Below are 20,344 nucleotides of genomic sequence, written 5' to 3' on the forward strand. Positions count from 1 at the left end.
TATGGTTACTTGGTTGCCGAGGTATTCTTGGCTTCAATTCCCTGCAGGTGCCAAGTATGTGAAGGGTTTTGCCTTAACACTGTACTCGCACATGTCTTATAGTTTCTTGGTTGCCAAGGTAAGGGGTATTTTCCCGCTTACTTTTGAATCTTTTTGAAATTCGAAGAGTTGGTGAAAGGATAAGAACAGTACAAACTGTTGAAACGTCGTCCGACGGTTTCTTCTGACAGTGTCAGGACGCGCAGGAAGTTATGGCGACGTGACAGTATATGGTCATTCCAGGCGCTTTTTCAGGCTCGTGTACGCGATTTTTCGGGCGCGTGGCCGCGAAATTAATGGCACGCGTCCTTTCAACAGCTGTTGCCAGCTTGCTCTTTGCCACGTGTCATAGTTTCATTGCACCTGCGATTTCTCTCTCTTCCGCATTAAATTCATCGCATTAATTGCGATGAGTATATAAAGGGGGAGAGGGTCCTTTGTAATTCACACTTTCACTTCTATCTTCTCCTTCTAAGCGATTTCCGGCGAATATTCTCTGAAATCGTTGCCTTTCATCCTTCCAGAATGTCTTCTTTTGCCGAGGAGTCTGACGTGTTCGTCGAGAATCCGTCGTCCACTTCCGATAAGGATGACAAGAGTACTGCTGGCGAGTGCCAGTGTGCTCTTCCGGCCGACCTCTATCAGTACGTTGTCCGGAAGTTCATGCTCGAACCGTTCGAGCCTGAGTTTCTGGAGCCACACCAGACGGTGTACGATGCCCCCAAGGGCAAGATAGGGGTGTACGCTGCATTCTTCGTTTATGGGAATCTCAGGTTCCCATTGACGAAGTTTGTATACCGTGTCTTGGAGAGGCACGGTGTGCATCTGACGGAGGTACACCCGATGGCGATCGCCAAGATCCGCCACTTTGAGTGGGTGTGCCTCATTCTGGGCGTGGAGCCCCATGTTGACCGCCTGATGACCTTCTATTCTTGGAGGTTCATCCAGGGGTGGTATACCTTGGTCAATCGGATCAAGGGTCTGAAGATCTGCGCAACCGAGCGCAGTCTTCGGTCGTGGAAGCGGGAGTTTTTTTATATCTCCGCTCGCGTCGTTCCCCTTGCGATGATGTTTAAGAATGGGAGAGCACTCCCCGCCCTTCACGCCCTCAACTACCAAGAGGCGGAGTGGTTCGCCAAGATCTCCCGGGTCCAGACTCCGGTGTACCGCTTTGCGGAGTCTGGGATGGTGATGCTTGGGATGAGCCGGGTGTGGAAGGAGGCGTCCCAGATTCCCATCGTCCTCGAATACGGTTTGAACTCTGTCCCTTACGGTATGCTCTGTCTTCTTTGTTGATATAGGTTTTTCTTCTAACTGTTTTATTCTTTTTATTTCAGAGGGAAACGACTTGCAGCCTCTCCTGCAGCCGCGGGAGAGTGATGGTCCCGCCCGGATGGGTACTCGTGCTCTCGATGAGAACGAGTTGCCCATCTTGGAGCAAACGAGGGATCGGTTTGTGGAGGTCTACCCGCCAGGCCACCCTATTCTGAGCGCTACGCGGCCAGGTAAGGAGTTATTCAACCCTCGACCTCTCAATGCTGAAACCTCTGCTGGAATTCCTCTAATCTTGTCATCTTCTGATGAGGAATCCGCAGATGGTCCTCCGTTGGTGCGGAAAAAGAAGGCTGCCGGCGGGAAGGGGAAGGCGAAGGTTGCCTCCACTGCCGATCCGGTGCATCGGTCTGATTCAGAGACCGAAAGCGAGGAGGTGGCGGGGATCCCTGGTGGTGATAAGACCACTGCTCCGGAGGCTGAGACGACTGTCACCTCCGAGCAGCCCAGGACGACGACGGTGAGCGGCGTGAAGAGGCCGGCTCCATCGGGTTCGTCCCCGCCTGTTCGCACTTTTAGGCTCAAGAAAACCCGTAAGTACAAACTTCCTTTACTTTTAACTTCATATCTTTCCGCCATTATACTTATATCTTCTTTGTACAGGCGTGGATGCTACCGCATTTCAGGGTGGAGCGGGGAGGAGCACCTCCGGACCCATGACGGTAGGCTTGGTCAACCTACCTGAGGCGATGACCCAGGCGGCTGCGCCTGCTTCAGTTGGTTCAGTTGCTCACCCAGTTGAGTCAACTGTTCCAACTGTGACGACATTTCCGCCGGCTGTCAGTGCCATATTCACTGATTCTTTCACTGAGCCGGCGGTGAATGTTTCTGTGGATTCTTCCGCAGCCACGGCCGTGGTTGTGAGTTCACCTCTGGTGAGTTCACCTCCGCTGGTTTCTACCGCGGCGGCCTCCGCTATGCCTCCTCCGGCGTCGGCGACTACGGCCGGTCCTTCAGGTATGTCTGGGGTTGGGGCGTCAAGCCAATCTCTGCCTCCTTCCCATCTGCCTGACCTCTTGGATGGATATCCGTTAGGTTCGGGTGATGGGTTTGGAGGCTACAGGCCTGTCGTCGACCCTACAGGTGCGTAGGGTTATTTTGGCCTTTATTATATATATATATTTTTTTATCATCTTTTCCTAACTGCTTTTTGCTTTTGCAGTGTCGGATTCCAATGAAGTGTATGTTCCACGATGGAACATCCGCCGAGGAACAACCCTTCGCACGCCTGTGGAGTGCGTGGAGTGGGCTCGTCACGCAGCTCCCAGTGGTGCGTTGGGGGAAGCAATGACTAGCTACCAGGAGGGTAGGCTAACCAATGAGCTTCGGATTCTCCTGGCCCGGATGCAGCCGCGCGTCGAGCTGCTTTGTCGTGAAAACGACAAGTTAAAAGCAGCTCGTATCCAAGAAGTAGCTCAGGCGCGGGCTGTCCGGGAGGAGAACAAGAGGCTTACCGCAGTGGCTGCGGAAAAGGAGAAGGCCTTCCAGGCCCTTGAAGTTGAAGTTCAGGCCCGTTTCGAGGCTGCCCAAGCTGTTAATGAACAGCTTCGGCTGGCTAAGGAAACTGCCCGGAACGCAACTGAGAGGGCCACCAAGGCTGAAGCTGTTGCTGAGCCTCTACGCATTGAGAATGAGGAGCTTAAAGCCAAGCTAGAGAGGCTTCAGCAGGCTCATGATGCCTTGGCTATGGAAGACGCCAAGAAGCTCCAAGAGATCTTGGACCAGAGGGGTGTGCTTGACCACACTGAGCGGAAGCTAAAGGGCGTTGAAGAGGCTGCTGCTAAGGAAGTGTTGCTCGCCAACCTTAACAAGAGTGAAGCCGAACGAGCCCGTAACCAAGCTCAAGCCACCCTCCAGGAGGCTCTGGTTGCCAAGGAATGGCTTCTTCGAGAAGCGTTGTCTCAGGTATGCGTAATTTCATAATATCTTTACGCTTTTCTTTGTAAATAGAAAAGGTTTTGATACTTGTATTTTTTTCTTGTAGGTTGTGCATCGAGTCTTCACGGACACATCATACGACGATGCCATGAGCGCAACCCTCAACGCTTCTCATGAGGATGGGGAAAAGGCCGGCTTCCTGCTTGGTCTAGGGTTCGTTGAGAAAGGCATCCCGCCTTCCAACTTCCCTTTATATGATGTGGATACTGAAGCTGTATATGACCAAGCAGTGAACCAGTATGCCGCCTTCCCGCATCCAGTGGTGGAGAATGTGAACGAAGTTGCTGCTGCTGATGATGGGCTAGCCATTCTAAAGACCTTCCTTGAACCGCCACAGCCAACTGATGGTGCGGGTACAAGTGGGTTTGGAGGGAGTGGTCCTGAAGCTTGAACCTTAAGATCCCTTCCCACTGTTAGGATAGGTTTACATTGTATAGATTTATATTCTTGTAGGCGGGTAGTTACCCGGCCATTCTTGTAATGAATTATTATGAAATATAAATCTTTGTGCGGGTAAGACCGCTACTTTCACTGGATGACTTGCTTTATAAACGTTATATGACTTGCTCATGCATACTTTAGTTTAAATTAGCAATTTTCCAAGTGTTTAGAATAAGTTAACCTTTGAACGTGGTAGATAATAGGTTGAAGTTTTGCTTCCTCCTTCGTGATTGTGCGGGTAAGACCGTCACTTGCACTTAGGATGGCTAAACTTTACCTATATCTGACCTGCGTGGAGGTTATCCTTATCTTTTCGTTAGAAATTTTCTAAGTGTTTTGAATAGGTTAACCGTTCGACGCGTGGTTGTCAATAGGTTAGTTCGGTTTCTTCTATCATGATTTGTGCGGTTAGGACCGGCACTTTCATTTAGTGGGATCACCAAACTTTACCTATGACTGACCTGCGTGAAGGTTTGCCGTTTTGTGTTTATGCGGGTTTTGCCGCCTTCCACAAGCAACAACTTCCCCACTTATGTATGCGGTGAAGACCGGCATATTAGTGTGGAAAGTTCATAAGTATAAATGTAAGATTATCAGCATCAATGTTTTAAGGAGAATCATTTCCATTAGAAGTGGCTATGGGCCTTTTCTTTACAAGTTTGGAATTGATCTACATGCAAACTGTATAATTGAGCTCCCTTACATGTTGTTGGGATGGGAGTGCCATCGAGCCGATATGCACCTGGTTCGGGATCTCGTTGTTTACGCAGTATGTAGTCTCCAACATTGAAGCTGCAATTTTATTCGTGTTTTCCCCAACTGGGGTTCTACACGCATCAGCCTGTTCAGCGTTCGTTACGCCACGAGGTGTGCGAGCGTCCCATCTCTGACAAATGCTTCGACGATGTCCTTCACGTCTGTGCATTCTTCGGTGTTGTGGCCTTTTGTCCTGTGAAAGTCACAGTATTTGCTTCGATCAGCATTGTGACGATGTCGGATTATTGGAGCCTTTGGCCATGGGAGCTTCTCAGTGGCGAATATCTCGGTGACGCTTTTAGTGAGTGGCGTCCATCTGTTCTGGTTCGACTGTACGTTATCCCTTCCGCCTAACCGATGTTGCAAGCCGGATGAGGTGTCAAAGTTTACCCTTGACTGCCAAATGCCTAGCTTCCACTTTTTGTTTAGTCGGGCGGTAAGGACGTTGTCTTCTCTTGTTTTCTGGGTGTAGAGGTTTGTGCTCTGGGGGAGATCTCTACCCAATTGCTTCTCCGTTTCCGCAAAGCGTTTAGCTGCTGTCATGATGGCATCCCATGTGGATGGTATGCCATCTTTACCCGTTAAGGTGCGGATGAGCTCTGGGTCATTCGCGCCCTGGATGAAAGCAGCGCGAACAAGATCTTCGATAATACTACCCAGACTTAGCTTCTTTGAGTTGAAGCGAGTGATGAAGTCTGGCAAAGATTCATCTTCCTCTCGAATGCAATTGAGGATTGTCCATTGCTCTTCGGTATACTTTCTTTGTTGGCTGAAGTGTTGGCTAAACTTCTGCTGGAAGTCTGCCCAATCGTAGATGTGGTGGACCGGTAGACGATCGAACCACGCTCTAGCTGCCCCAACAAGCGTCATTTGGAACATGTAACACCACGTAGGTTCCGTCCAACTACTGACGGTTGCCCCCGCTATGGACCTGTTCAAATGATCATCTGGATCAGATATACCATCGTAAGTGCCGATGTTGGACATCTGTTTGGCACTTTTCGGGGCGATTGCTTCCGCAATGTCCCTTGCAAATTTGGACGTTCCCGCATTTGCAGCAGTTGGTCTGAAGGCTTTGGAGAAGTCACGTGGGTTTCCACCCGCGTTTTTTGGTTTGAAGGTTTCTCCAAAATGCCTTCTTGGTGGGGAGTCTGTTTCCTTACGCTTCCCTTTCGCCCTATGACGAGGGTTTGCGTCACTATCGGATTCCTCCGAATCATCGTCCAAGTATTCGCCGAATTCATCAGCATGTTGGAGTGAACGTAAGCGTTAATTCAACTCATCTTGGAATTCTTTTTGACGTGCTTCCGCCCACGCTTTAACTTCATCGAGTGTTTGGCGGGGGAGCCTCGTCCGTTGTCTCTCTAACTGGGTATCGGTGAAACCCAGTGAAAGATTATTTACTACACTTGCCCCAGCTCGGGTAACTGGGGTAGTGTTCGTAAAATTTACTGCACTTACCCCGGCTTGGGTAACCGGGGTAGTGTTCGTAAAAACTGTGTAGTCGCCGGTATTCCCCTCAGTAGCTGGGGTTGTGGTTACCGGGGTTTCTTTAACCATCTTTCCAGAAGTTTTGAGAAAACTGAAAAAGAATTAAGTTCTAGCTTTTTTGTCCCACGGATGGCGCCAATGAAGAAACACTAATCTACCCCGAGCAGATTACGGATAATCTGGGGGTTAAATAGATGTTTCCCACGTGGGGTTAGATCCGGCAAAGATGGTTCTTCTGATAACCTGCAAAACAGATACCGTGAGCTCGTCACTGAGAAGGGGGGGTACCTCCTTGTGACCACCCCCCGGCGTGAGAATCAGACTAGATTGCTCTTGAATATAAGTGTATATTAAGAGAATGACTAGAGCAGATATCAGGTATATGATATAAGATAAGATGAGATGATATACCATTCCAAGGTGTTGGAATATTTATAGCCAAAGGTAGGTTTCCAAGAAGGTACAGCCGGCTGAATAGTGTTCCTGTTCTGCCAACTGTGGGCTACGCACATGCCATGCTGGTAGTTGGTGGGTAGGCAGCGGCTGATAGTGACCAGGCCGGCTGTGTACTATTCCTGTTCCACCAACTGCAGGCTATGCACGTCCTCCGACAGGTTGGTGAGTAGGCAGCGGCTAATAGTGACATACAGTACAAGAGCGTGCTGCTCGTCATACTGTTGTCAGTGAGCTGTCGTATCTTTGGTCAGATCTTTTGTCCATACCTCGTCAGGTACAGTACAAAAGATCCTCCCGTATCGGACTGGCTCATTTGGGCGGGAGTATTCCCGGCTTTGCTCATTCCTTCTTCAGGTGACATTACTGAATTATTATGAGAGCTAAGTGCCTTGTGCGTGTAGCTTTGCTGCGCAGGTAGCCTTCCCTGATGGCTTGTATCCGCAGCTGCGGGAACAGGCAGAGTACTTCACCATTGGGAGGCTTTTCCTGCGGGAACAGCTTGCGTACTGCGCGTAAGGACGTCACGTCTCTGAGCAAGGTGAGTCTTGCGGGTCCAACTGGGCTCTGCTGGGACCTACCTCTTCAGAGATTCAAACAAAGCAGCCACATCATCAGTGGAACGTTGTCTCGGATCAATTCCATCGGCTCGTGATTGACCCTAAAATAGGTTTACACCATTCACGCACACGCACCCTAATTTTACTCCCAATTCTGATCAGATTCTGAAATTTATGTTGCACTGATCGTTTTACTACATTTTTTTTTATTGAAACAGGTTATCAAGTATGGGAGTGTTATTCACGAGTTCCATCTATATTTTAATCATAGAGATAACAAGGTTTGAATTTGAAATTTTGGTTATAGTAATTTGTGCTTTAAAGACCCATTTTTATAGTTTATATTGTAATACAAGAATTTGTACCAAATATTGATATAATTGATCATTGCTGGTGATCCTTTGTTGGATCATTTGGTGATGGTAAGAAAAATTGGAAAACTTTACTTCATTTTTGGATCAAAGTTTAGTTTTTAAGGTTATAAGTTGATTATCAACTTTAATCAACTGTAGGTATCAAGAGGATGACTGCAATGTCGCTTAAAGTTAAGATATTTTGTTTCTATTTGTAGTATATCTCAATTCCAGTTTTACGAATTTTGTTTTACTCTTTAATCGTAAGTTTGTTACGTTTTTTTGGTTGATTGTTTTCTTAGGTTGTTTAGATGGGTCGGGCTCGGTAATCGAGTTCAGGTTATTTGGTGTGGGTCGATTATGGTTAATAATGACACCATCTTAAGGTTAAGAAAAAGGGAAAAAGAAACTCATAGCTTGAATAAGAATGCTTTACCTAACCCAACACGAAGCCACAAAAAACTTGAGTAAAAGGCATCTGTCTTACCCGAACCCGTATGTAGAACGAAAACTGATTAAACAATACCCAAAACTCAAAACAACCTCACCCGTGAAAATCGAAACCTGAGAACAAAATTGAGTTTGTTTTTACGTTTAATATTTTTTTACCTTAATCAATTACCTAAACGGACCCAGAACTCAGTTATGAGTTTCTTTTTTTCTAATTTATTTAACCTCGTGTCATTCTTAACTGTAATGGATAGCCGAAACTGCCCCGGATCGGATTTAGGACTACATCGGGTCAGGTACATTTTTTCACCTATTTAGCATACCGCCTGTGAAATGAAATTTGCAAAAAAGTTTCTACAAAATAATGCAGGTTCAAAAGCATTCCACAAAAACATTAGCAAAAAATAAGACCCAAAAGCTATCATCGCAGAAAAATTCTAGAGAAAAACATCCCTGGTGACAAGGTATGTTTCGATAACAAATAGTAGAAAAACAAAAACACTTTAATCGGAAGGCAAAACAATTTGAGCCTAACCAAAATGACGTCCTTTAAAGTGGCCAGTTTCAAATCAATTTCTTGACATGTTTTAAATGACCAGTCATTTTGTATAGCGCCCATTTTGACATCACCCCGAGGGGCATTTTCGGTAACATCAAATAAAATTAAATTCACAATTGGCGTCGGTTACGTGTTAAATATGACTCCGATTCAAAAATGCAATACAAGTGTGTCTTGCATGAAGGTAGATGACAACTAATTTTAAGGTTGTAAACGAACATGACTACATTATTGTCTTGCAATCGCATGTGAACAGACACTAGAAAGAACATTGGAAACCTGTTTTTGTGTCACTCAAGCAAAAGGACATATTTGTATAAGCAACAAGCACTGTTGCAGACGCCATGTTAAAACGTGTTACACTCATTTTGGTTAAACTGCTCACTATATTTTGTGAGACATGTAAATTCTCATTATTATTTTTTTGTGTAGACCTTAGAGAAAAAGGCACAAGTGAAAAATGGTCTGAACCTAATTTACAGACAATCAAAATTGTGAGTCACTTTCTCACTTTAATTTATTTTTAAAATTGTCTTTTTGTATATGTTCACTTTATGTCAACTTTTATCTTATATATATTTCTAAATATACATAGAAAATGGATTCGCCTACTAAAGAGCAATGGGTGTTGATAGTAGCTAAAGCTTAACCGAAACTAGAATCACTAACTAAAAAGACAAAAGAGCTTGACATTCAAACCGAGGATGATGTAACTCCACATGTGATCAAAATTAAGGTAGTTGTAGACCCTCGCTTTCAGGTGTGTCCTAATCAACATTATTATTTCTGCATTGCCTTAATGTGTACATATTATATGTTATTGTAGTGCATTTTTGACAGACTATCAAGAAGGTATCCAAGTCATACATTGACCAGATGGCCATTGCAACAACACCTCATTTTGATAAAGCTTGAAAAACAGCAGCGCCTTACAAAAGGGATGCAGTTATAGCTTAGGTAAAATTTGTTGAATCAGTTACTAATGCTATCATCATCAGGTTAGAATACAAAGGTTTTGTTATTTTTTTTGCTCAAAATAATTTTTCGGGATTTTGGCAATTTATGACTCATTTATGTACAAATGATCATTTGAAATAGTTTATATGCATATGTTTCAATAAAGAATTCATAGCTAGAGCGATAAGTCAGGTCTTCGACTACAAATCTTTGTTTTCATTTAATTACTCAAAATACTAGTTATTATACATATGCAACTGTGATTTTTTTTAAATATCAAAACAAAACAACAATTTCTATCATATCGTGTTTTATTTTGATTAAGTATATACTACTAGGATAATACCCGTGTTACACACGGGTTGACATTAGAAATGTAACAAAATGTATATAAACTACCATACAATATCATAATATATATATATATAAACAATAATATATCATTAAATTTAGAACCCAAAAAAGATATAATATTTATCTATATTGGAGATATAGATAATAAGATAGTCTACATAAACTGTTAATAATTACACAAACTTAATTTTATAATAAAGGTCATTACAACTAATTAGATGTTAACGTTGCTATACCAACATGATAGTCAAAATTTGCAACCTAAAACAAAATCACCAGTACCTAAAACCGGTTTGATATTAGATATATAACACAATGTATATAAACTAACATACAATATAATAATATATAACGATATATAAACATTCAAAATATAATAACATATAATGCTATATAAACATTCATAAACATCCACAAAAAGAAGTACACCAAACCATTGTCTACATAATCACCTAGTAGAAACAAACGATTCATTGTCTTATCAACCACATTAAACCATTAGATATTAACATTACTTGAACAGGATGACCTTGAAAACTTCCGTCCAAAACAAAACCATGCACCTTAACCACCTGAAAAATATAAACAAACCATGGAACGTTATTAAGTATTAAACCAAAAAGTTAATGTATATTATAATGAATGGATGATATCTACAATATGTAGCTACTAATATGTTGAGGTCAAAAGAAAATAAAACAATTTTATAACCTAAGTTTATAACCAGAAACAAAAAAAAAATAATCAATTTGGTAATTACAAATCAAAGTATATTGAAAATATAATATTAGAGAGACAGACATATTAAAAGTAATCACTAATACCAAATAATTAAAATTCTAATACCGTTAATACTATCTTCATGCTAACACAAACTAAATATAAACATAAAAGATATAATCTAAAAGAAAATATAAACATGTGGATTTTAAGTTTACCAAAAATGAACTTACATCACAACCCACCAAAACCCGCAAACTGTCATAACAACCTGACAAAACAAAAAACAAACTGTTATAGGTGTGTATTGTACTTTTTTAGAAGCCTATGTATATGAAGTAAACTACTAACATAAAGGAAAAAAGCAAAGTCAAAAATAAAGTCAAAAATTATATTTATCAAAAATCTAACTACATATGTGATCTGATTTACCTTAAACATCTGAAGAAGAACCAAAATAGCTTTGAAGATCATCAAAATCGGATTCATAATTTTGACAATCTAACAGCCATTTAACATTCTCAGCCACCTCATTCTCCAAATCCAAATGTGCTCTTGCTTTAAAAAGTTGGAAAGCTTCAAGAAATCTAAATCTCTTAAAAGAATAATGTCATTCGATTGCAATATGGACTTCGGATTAACAGTCTTTTGCTGACCATTCACATATTTGATAACAACATTATTTTGCATAGGATAATAAAACCACTCCCTAACATTGACAAAAAGAAGTAGTTCTTGTTCATGTTGTAAAATCTCTTCATTTAGAACATTCAATAGTTTTCTCTCTTCGTCGTTAATAACTTGTTTGCGGTTTCCGTATCCTATTATTTGGTACTTAAACGGAATGCTAAACGACATAACCGATTCGATAGAGGGCTTATGGATTGTAGACAGATCGCTAAGAATAAACTGATAATTATTGGCTTCGGATGAAAATTTCCAAGAAACAATTGTTGTCATTGTTGAAGATGATGGAAGAGATGATGGAAGAGATGAAGATTTCTAAGAAACTGATTATTGTATAAGTTATGGTTATTGTTATTATCTTCCAAAGAGGCTTTATTTAATTAATAATAAAAATGACGGTTTATTGAATCCATAAAACTCATGATTATCCCTATATTCAAGAAACTATTGATGAACATTTAACCTATTCTCCTATTTATTAAATATAGTAAATTGATAAGATATAAATGTATATAACATATATTTCTGATATATATATATATATATATAAATCAGTATAATATTAACCTATAAATAAAAGTCTATAAAATTAAATTTCAAAAACATAAAAGATATACTACAAAAACCATAAACAACTAAACATAATTGAACATACAAACATGTACCTATAGTTAAACAAAACATTAAAATAATACAATCCTTTTATTAAAAAACCTTAAACATATTTAAAAAGATACAAACGTAAACAAAAAAGTATTGTCAAAAAATTCATACAAGGTTTCCAAATATTTCCTTATACACAACATTTTTGGTTTCACTAATCAATTTGGATGCCTTATCTAATAAAACAATCTTAATACCTTCGCGAGTCTTCACTCTAGACAAAGCAACATAAAGCTGGCCATGGGTAAAAACCGGGTCTTTTAAATACAAACCAACACGCGATAAAGATTGTCCTTGACTTTTATTAATAGTCATTGCAAAACAAACCGATATAGGAAACTGTCTCCTTTTAAACTTGAAGGGAAGCTTCTTATCAGACGGTGTAAGACTTATTCTGCTGAGTAAAGTACGAAATCCAATATTAGTACCAGAAACAACCTTAGCTTCAATGACGCGTTTACCCAAACTAACAACTTGTAGTCGAGTTCCATTGCACAACCTTTTTTTCTGTTTAATATTCCCTAGTAACATAATATGAACTCCAACCTTAAGTAACAAACGATGGTTTGGCATTCCGGACATCTTTATACCATTAAGAAAATCAGGAGAGTACAACGCGGGATCAAAATTCTCAGATACACTTTCAACCTCGTCGATGCTATCTGAACTTAAGTACTCCATTTCTTGACCAGGAAAATACGCTAAAATACGATCATTAATCTCTTGAACCATATCATTTAATGGAGCAAGCAAAGCCCGTTCTTGAAATTAGGTAAGATCATTAAACCTATCTAACATAGAAGGATAAACAATGTCCATCAAATCAGACATAGGATCAAGGGAATCTTTTATTAGAAGATCCTCTGGAATTGTTATAGTTGCTTCACCATCATTAGGACCACCAAGATTACCTTGACCAATATCCAACAACCAATCAGCAAATTGTTTAATCTCTAAAGTATTTGACATTTGAGAACCAACGGTCAACCTCATGTTCTTAGTTAGTTTCAAAACCTTACAATTTGACCATATGTAAGAAGAACTAATTGTGGCGTTCACACAATCGTTTCTTGTTCCATTCTGTACAACAGGTAAAATCTGTCTGAAATCACCACCAAGAACAACTACCTTACCTCCAAACAATGATCCAGAAGTGTTGCCCAAATCAACGTTCATAACATCTTTAGGGTTCTGTCCAATGCTTCGAATGCATGTTTATGAATCATGGGAGCTTCATCCCAAATTATTAATGATGTCTTTTTCAATAACTCAGAAACATCTGTATTACCCTTAACCTGAAAATGTTGAATATGTCAACATTATATTCATTAAAATAATTTAAAAACATACATTTAAATGTGAAATAATCTAGACTTAATGAAATTTATAATAGTTACCTGACATTGGGAGTCCTCGGTAAGATTGATTGGAATAAGGAATCTGGAATGAGCCATTCTACCACCTTCTAATAACAAAGAAGCTATTCCACTTGAAGCAACATAACAATTTCTCTCTTTGACCGAATTGAGGCAGATAAGGTTTTCCATAAGTATGTTTTTCCGGTACCCGCCGTAACCATACACGAAAAAAACACCACCTTTTTTACGTTTCACGGAGTTGAATATTTCATTGTAAACGTTTTTTTGTTCATCAGTTAGAGATGTGTACAAAAGCTTAAAATCATTTAACAAAGAATCCTTATCATAAGATAATTCTTCCATCATAAGAGGATTCATTGACATAGAAACAGATTCCTGATCCGGAAAAGGCATGTGTGAAAACCTACGTAGAGATGAATTGTTGGATACCAAAAAATCCTCAATCTGAAGTAATGCCAAGTTCTTCAATTGATCGTCACTAAGAGACAAACCTGAAAAAAAAAATCTACCTTAAACCAAACTAAAAAAAGACAAGTTCACACATATAACAAAACTAACCTGGATTCTTGTGTTTCTTTTGTTGATGATAAAGAATCCAGTCGACTAAAAATTGCCATGTATTATCCCAGACGTAATCAGGTCTTGATAAGGACGATGTTATTAGCATTGTTGCAAACATATTTCTTAAATAATATCCGTTTGCGGTATGGCTTGCTTCCTCAATTGCTTCTATGTACTCCTTATCATCGTCTAAAAGCCCTCTTCTGTAACAGGCATCTCTAAAAGAATCACAAACAAAACCATCTACTATTCGAATATCTTCAAAACATTTCGGTCCTTTAACCTTGTTTAAAAGAATTCTTAAGTAGTATGCCTCGTCAAATGATGCGGGAACGGCATGAATTCTACCAATAGCAAACCCACTTTGCCTTTCTACCCATTTTGGTGGTGATGTTTTTTTCCATACAAACTGTGTTGGAAACTCAGCATATGATAGCCTCCTTGCATGCTCGTAGTTTCTATTTGCTTCCATCCAACCAGTAATCATTGAAACTGAATTGGAAGTCGTATGAACATCGTCAATATCTTCCTTAGAGCCATAAATTACCTGTTGTTGACCAGGTAAATGAAAAGGAAGTCTAGTAACAGCCAGGACCCTGTAATGAACATCAAAAGCAAATATCCTCCAAGCAGCCTCACATGCAGAAAGATATCTACAATCGTAAAAAGCTTTAATCTCATCTACTTGAGGATCTTCATTGTCTGCGGTGTTATTTTGGACAAGGGAAATTGTAGCTCGATCTGGACCCTTATTTATATATTTAAACAAATACTTGATTGATCCTTCTTGATTGCACCACTCGACATTTATATGTGCTTGATACTTTCGTAAAAGAATTTTGTTGTAAGGCACAACACTTCTATTATCTAGATTTATACCTTTCTTAACGACGTAACGGCCATTGTCTCTTTTTTTATAAAGCGAAAAACCGTTGGAATCTATACTTGTCTCATTTTGAAATCGTTTTGGGAAATTTTTTGAACATTCTCTATCAATCATGCAGCTACAGCTCGGATTAGCCTCACCACAAGGACCATGAAGCATATGATCTGACACGAGCTGGTATAGGTCTGGTTCAGTTACCTTGTCAGGAATTTCACTTGAAATAAAATTATCCATATGGGACGGATTGTGAATTTTATTCTCTGGAGCAATGAATAGGCAAATATGGGCATGAGGCAGACCACGTTTCTGAAACTCAATTGTGTAAACGGCTGCATTTGGAATCAAACAAATAAATTAGCAAAAATTAAATAAAATAAATATCTTTAACAAACAGTAAAAAAATATTAAAAACAAATATTAGATTGGGAACTGAACCTGCTTTAATTTTTCCAAACAAAGCCTTATCCTTCAACAACTTAATCATTGAATCAAGCTTCATTTTGAATATCCGACATAGTATATCTGGCCTGTCTTCAGAATTTAAATTGGTATCCTTTAAAAAAACGTTTTACTTCTGGCCAACCTGGATTGCACGTAATGGTTAAGAAAAAATCAGGATAACCGTACCATCTACAAAGACACATAGCGTCCAAGTAATTTTGCATCATATATCTACTTCTACCACTAAAAGATGACCGAAGGATTACACGCTCCCCAGATGTTGAAGCATCTGAATTTCCTGCCATCCTAAGGTTTCGAAGGCTTTCATAGGTGTCAGACCTAAGTTCACTCTGTTTTCCACGTATAAAATGCAACCTTTGACTCTCAACCATGGTATATTCGTCAACCAAAAGCTCCTGAAAATGCCTTCGTCCATTAAGGGTAGTGAGAATTGGTTAGTCCTGTCTTGTAACCAATATGCAAAGAACTCTCGCATAGTGCACTTCTTACAGGCAGCCGTAGATGAAGGATCGACATTCCTGTGAGGAATGTCTACTTTATAACCATCCTCACCAAAAGGATAAAGCAAAGGAAATTATAGAGGACTATAAGAAGGATGAAGTTCACTAATTCGTCGAAGACCACCAGACCTGGAGTTAACTATAATATCTCTCTTGTCCATTGTGTCACCAAAATCTCCAACGATAAGAGCGGCAACCTCAGAGGAAGTTGGTAAGTTATAAGTCCTACCATCGTATTTCCTTGTTCCAACAATGCGGAGCTTCAAATCAGTCTGAGGATTTTCTTTAAAAGAATCACGTACCATACGATATGCCGAACCAATGGATTTTGTGAGTCTAACATTTCCTTGAGATAATTAATAATATAATTTTAGTAATTGTTGGCATCTGAAGATGATTCACTGTAAGACAAACAAATAAAAATTAACATTAATATAAATGATATATATGATAAAATAGTAATTGTTTGAAAAATGAGAAACATATAATGTTTAAAAGTAAGCCTTACCCAAATACTCGTTGTCGGTTTGATATTTCATTCTCCGTATCATAAATGTATAGTTGAGCAAACTGAGGTTTGTTATTTAATGGAAGAAGACTTCCTATAGAATGGTAGTTTTCTCTTCCAAGTCTAAACGTGTAAGGAGCGTTTCCTCTATTAATGGAATTGTCAATTTTTCCACCCATTGATGTAAAGGAGAACATCGAATTGAATTGTCTAATACTTTTCAAAAAATGCTTGCTTATAGGATCTTCGCCACGAAACAACTTTACATAACTTTCATGAGGTTGCTTTAAATCAGGAAGTTTAACATTTACATTGCGACAACAACAAGAGAACGTTGTATCGGCAATTTTTTCCCTCTCCTAGATTCAACTTCCCACAAGCACGCGTTGCAAGACTCACATTTGAAACTTTGATCACCATGATCAACGTAATCTATAAAATAAATGAGACATATAAGTTTAAGACCAATATTTGTAATATTTAATGTAAAATTATATAATGTATTAAATAATAACCTGTTGATATGCCTTTAAAAACATCAACAACAAACTTAAAATCGTTTAACTGCTGCATAGGTATAGGAGTAGTATTGGTTGTTTTCCTTGGTTTTCCAACACGCCTTTTTGATGACGTACTTCCAGAGTGTATGTAGTTAGAAACAGAACCGCTTAAATTTGATGATGTATTAGGGATGATGTTAGAGGAAATATCACAACCTGTTAAAAACAATATTTTATAACTAATAAAACAAAAAGAGATTAATATTACAAATGTATGACTAAAAGGAAAAACATTTTACTTGAAGAAGACGGCATTGTTTGAGAAGCTTGGTTTAAGGAGTGCTTTAATTTATCACGTTTAGCATTTAAAATTTGCTTTCTTTGTTTTCGATTTGAAGAATAAAAACTACCAAGTTGCGTAGAATTATCATCTGGAAATATATTTATAATATAAATATAATGAAAAATGAATAATGAAAATAGCAGTAGCTAGAGAATTAGAATACTTATGAATGACAAAAAGAGAAACGAACGTTGGTAGTTTGGGGAATTATTGTTTACGCTAGGTAGAGTTGACGGAATAAGTTTTCCTTCCCCTTTTTGAATTGTAGTAACACAACTCCTTTGAACTTCATACTGTGTACGGGTTCTAGTGTTTGAATTTGCGTTTATAATAAGTCCAATAATGTCGTATGGATAAATTTACAAATATATTGTAAATATAATATATATAAAACTTACTTGAACTGTGTTTTGATGAATAGTTATTTGATGTGTAATTTTGAGACATACTAACAGGTGTATTGCTTAAAACGTTACCTAAATGGCCGATTTGAGGTTGACCTTTATTTCAACAAACATAAGATACGAAAATAGATTAATTCAAACTAAATGAAAATATTAATATTACAAAACAACAAATGAAAGATTGTTAAAATTAATATTAAAAGGTTGACGCCTCGAGATTTTACCGTATTGATTGGAATGATATACTGGATATGAGTGTCCGTTAAAAGAACCTGTGATAGGTGGATTCGAATGAACATATTGAACATTATTTGACTGGGTTGTGTTGGAAACATCAGACAATGGGTCTCTTGGAATATTACCTACATAAAACGTAAAAAATACCGTATAATTGAAGAAATAATCGACTGAGTTGAAAGAAATATCAACAAAGACTGAAATACCAATTGGGTCGTTGTTCTTGCTCTTTGAACTGGAGAGAACAGTTTTACGTTTCTTAGAAGATGAAGACATGATTATACCAATAATGGAAAAAAATGGTGGAAAATATGTTGACAAATCATGAAAAATGGTTAATACAGGAAAAAATTATGAAACATTATTTAAGTAATGTATAATATTAATTAAAACTGAATTAAAATGCCATTAATGTAATAAGATTGAAAGAATCTTAAATTAGGGAATATTATATAAATTTCAATAATGAATATCTTTAGGAAATCTTAATAAAGCTTAATGTAAGTCAATAGTTTAATATTAATATATTTTGACCAAATTTTAAAAAAATATATGAATAACGTAAATATTAGATTTACATAGGTTATGGTTATACAAAAATTTTGTTTATCATAATTATGGTTATGTTAAAAAATATTTGTTATAAACATGAATGAATGAAATAAAAAACAATACATAAATAGATTATTTCTAAAGCAAATAAAATAAATAAAGATAATGGTTCTTACATTAAAATTTTAATAAAGTCCAAATTAATAAAAATAAATACGAAAAAAAAAACATCACAACTAAATAACTTTAAGAACAACCAAAGCAACATCATTCTTATAATAACGAATAACTAAAGTCTTGCCAAAACATAATTGATTGTTGATCACGTAATTCTTCCATCCAATTAACGTAAAGCGACCCTTCTCTTATTGTCCTCCGTTTTTAACTTTAAAGATGGTTTCATTGCCTAACAAACTCCTGAACTTAATTAAGCGGGTTCTTTTCAGATTCGCCAGTCTACCAACTTCAGCAGGTAGTCGCTAAAATATTAAAAACAAAATACATTAGAAAGTTAATATGGTTAATTTAAATTTAAATGAACAGACTTATAACAAAAATATATTACAAACGTATAAAATTTATTACCATACGATATTCAATCTTCTTATGGAACTCTAAATAACAATTAGAGTTTTCAGCCTCATTATTATCACCATGATGTATAACGGGATTGTGAGAATAACTAACTATTGATTCACAATATGGAGACTCCACGGTATGTTCACATGTGTATTGGAATTCGATAATCGATGAAAAATAATTGGTGGTAAATGTGGAAACAATAAAGGAATACCGTTCTTGTCATACACTATAAAATCAACAGTAGACGTGTTGACATACTTTAACCAAAGAACGTCACCATCTCTCAAAGCCAAATCTTGAACCAACTGTTTCCAACCGTGACCAAATAAATAGTGTTTTTTTTATAAAATTTAAAATTTATCTCCCCATGAATGGCTATGATCAAATATGAACTTAATTACTCCGATTTGAAGAGCGTCTTGAAACTGGGATTTAATATTCTTCTTTGAAACAACCTGTTAGGAAAATAGGAAAAAATACTATATGTTAAAACCATTCTAATATACATGTTTCTAACACTGACTGTTAATTACAAAAAATAAAGAGAATTATACCAATTTAGCATTCATTCTATTATGATCGTATAAAACAAATGTCTGTCGATGCAAAGTAGAATTTGCTTTCTTGGAAGGAGTTCTAACCTACCATTTAGTTTCATCTTCAATTAAAACAAAAATAACCCTCTCATAAGGACGAATCTTCAAAGAACACATTAGATTAGTAACTCCATCACCCAAACAAATTGTTTTTTCATGCTTTTTTAACTCCACTATCGATGATCCTTTGTAATGAACAATCTCAATTGTTTTAGGCAACAGGTTAAACATCAAAGAATTTTGCAAGATAAATTCTTTTGGAATTTCCTAATAACAAAATTCAGATTTACAAAATTAGATATTGAACATTTAGACAAAAATATTATCATACAATTTTAAGAATACCTGAATAGGAAATTTCGGATCTTCGACAAGCATAAGAAAAGAAGTTGTCATTACAAAAATAATCTTTCGACATAAAACAAAATAATATAAATTTAAAATATTAGTTATTAACGTTTTAATCTAAGAAAAACAACTTATATAAAAATAGTTAAAAAATTAAGGGACTGATACATACTTCAATGACGGCTGGGAGAATGATAAAGAAGATGTTAAACCTAAAAGATGATTAGGGATTTATAACACTTTTTTAAATTATATTCTAACTTAGGTAACACCCGACAATTTTGTTAGAATACATTAACATATCAACATAAATAAAAGGAATATAAGAGTGGTGGTTATTGAATTTGAAAACTACATTCTAGAAGAATCATAACAAATTAAGAATTAAAATACATTTATTTGTTAGTTATAATCAAATATAGTAAACATAAATTATGAATATGTAAAACATCTAGTAAATAGGTAAATTTAATATAGAGTTAATATATACTACTAAACATGAGATACTATAACATTTATGATACGTATTCAACCACATCAACATGTATCACGAGTCTAAACATATGATAAACATAGATTTTATAAAATCTGTTAAGTTTATACCAAAACATAATAATTAACAAAAGATATTAAACAAAAAAAAGTTAAAGTGTTAATTGTAGCATAACTTAAACAACCAAAACATAATATTCAAGAACCCAAACATGGATACCACAAAAGCTTGTTTAAAACC

The 20,344-nt window shown here is 37.4% G+C and overlaps 3 protein-coding genes across 3 annotated transcripts; all 3 read right to left on the reverse strand.

Annotated features, from left to right (window-relative positions):
- Positions 1-11,858: 11,858 nt before the first annotated feature.
- LOC143617007 (uncharacterized) lies at positions 11,859-12,485 on the reverse strand. The gene has a single exon (XM_077089682.1). It carries the CDS (start codon positions 12,483-12,485, stop codon positions 11,859-11,861), a length of 627 nt encoding a protein of 208 aa, XP_076945797.1.
- A 36-nt stretch (positions 12,486-12,521) lies between these two features.
- On the reverse strand, positions 12,522-12,929 carry LOC143617008 (uncharacterized). Its single transcript, XM_077089683.1, has one exon. It carries the CDS (start codon positions 12,927-12,929, stop codon positions 12,522-12,524), a length of 408 nt encoding a protein of 135 aa, XP_076945798.1.
- On the reverse strand, positions 12,926-15,412 carry LOC143617009 (uncharacterized). The gene is made up of 5 exons (XM_077089685.1): positions 15,163-15,412; positions 15,015-15,110; positions 13,691-14,908; positions 13,151-13,623; positions 12,926-13,048 (listed from the first exon to the last, which is right to left on the reverse strand). Exons 1-5 carry the CDS (start codon positions 15,410-15,412, stop codon positions 12,926-12,928), a joined length of 2,160 nt encoding a protein of 719 aa, XP_076945800.1.
- Positions 15,413-20,344: the final 4,932 nt, after the last annotated feature.

This window comes from Bidens hawaiensis, unplaced genomic scaffold (genome assembly GCF_021521415.1).
Source record: "Bidens hawaiensis isolate Kalapana, Puna unplaced genomic scaffold, B.hawaiensis_p1.1 tig00051293_1, whole genome shotgun sequence".
NCBI classification, from domain to species: Eukaryota; Viridiplantae; Streptophyta; class Magnoliopsida; order Asterales; family Asteraceae; genus Bidens; species Bidens hawaiensis.

Coding starts and splice junctions, on each gene's coding strand:
- LOC143617007 (XM_077089682.1), bottom strand. CDS start 12,485: ATGGTTCAAGAGATTAATGATCGTATTTTAGCGTATTTTCCTGGTCAA.
- LOC143617008 (XM_077089683.1), bottom strand. CDS start 12,929: ATGAACGTTGATTTGGGCAACACTTCTGGATCATTGTTTGGAGGTAAG.
- LOC143617009 (XM_077089685.1), bottom strand. CDS start 15,412: ATGGTTGAGAGTCAAAGGTTGCATTTTATACGTGGAAAACAGAGTGAA. Junction 14,909..15,014: donor GTTTGGAAAAATTAAAGCAG/GTTCAGTTCCCA, acceptor TTCCAAATGCAG/CCGTTTACACAATTGAGTTT. Junction 13,624..13,690: donor AAAGAAACACAAGAATCCAG/GTTAGTTTTGTT, acceptor TTTTTTTTTCAG/GTTTGTCTCTTAGTGACGAT.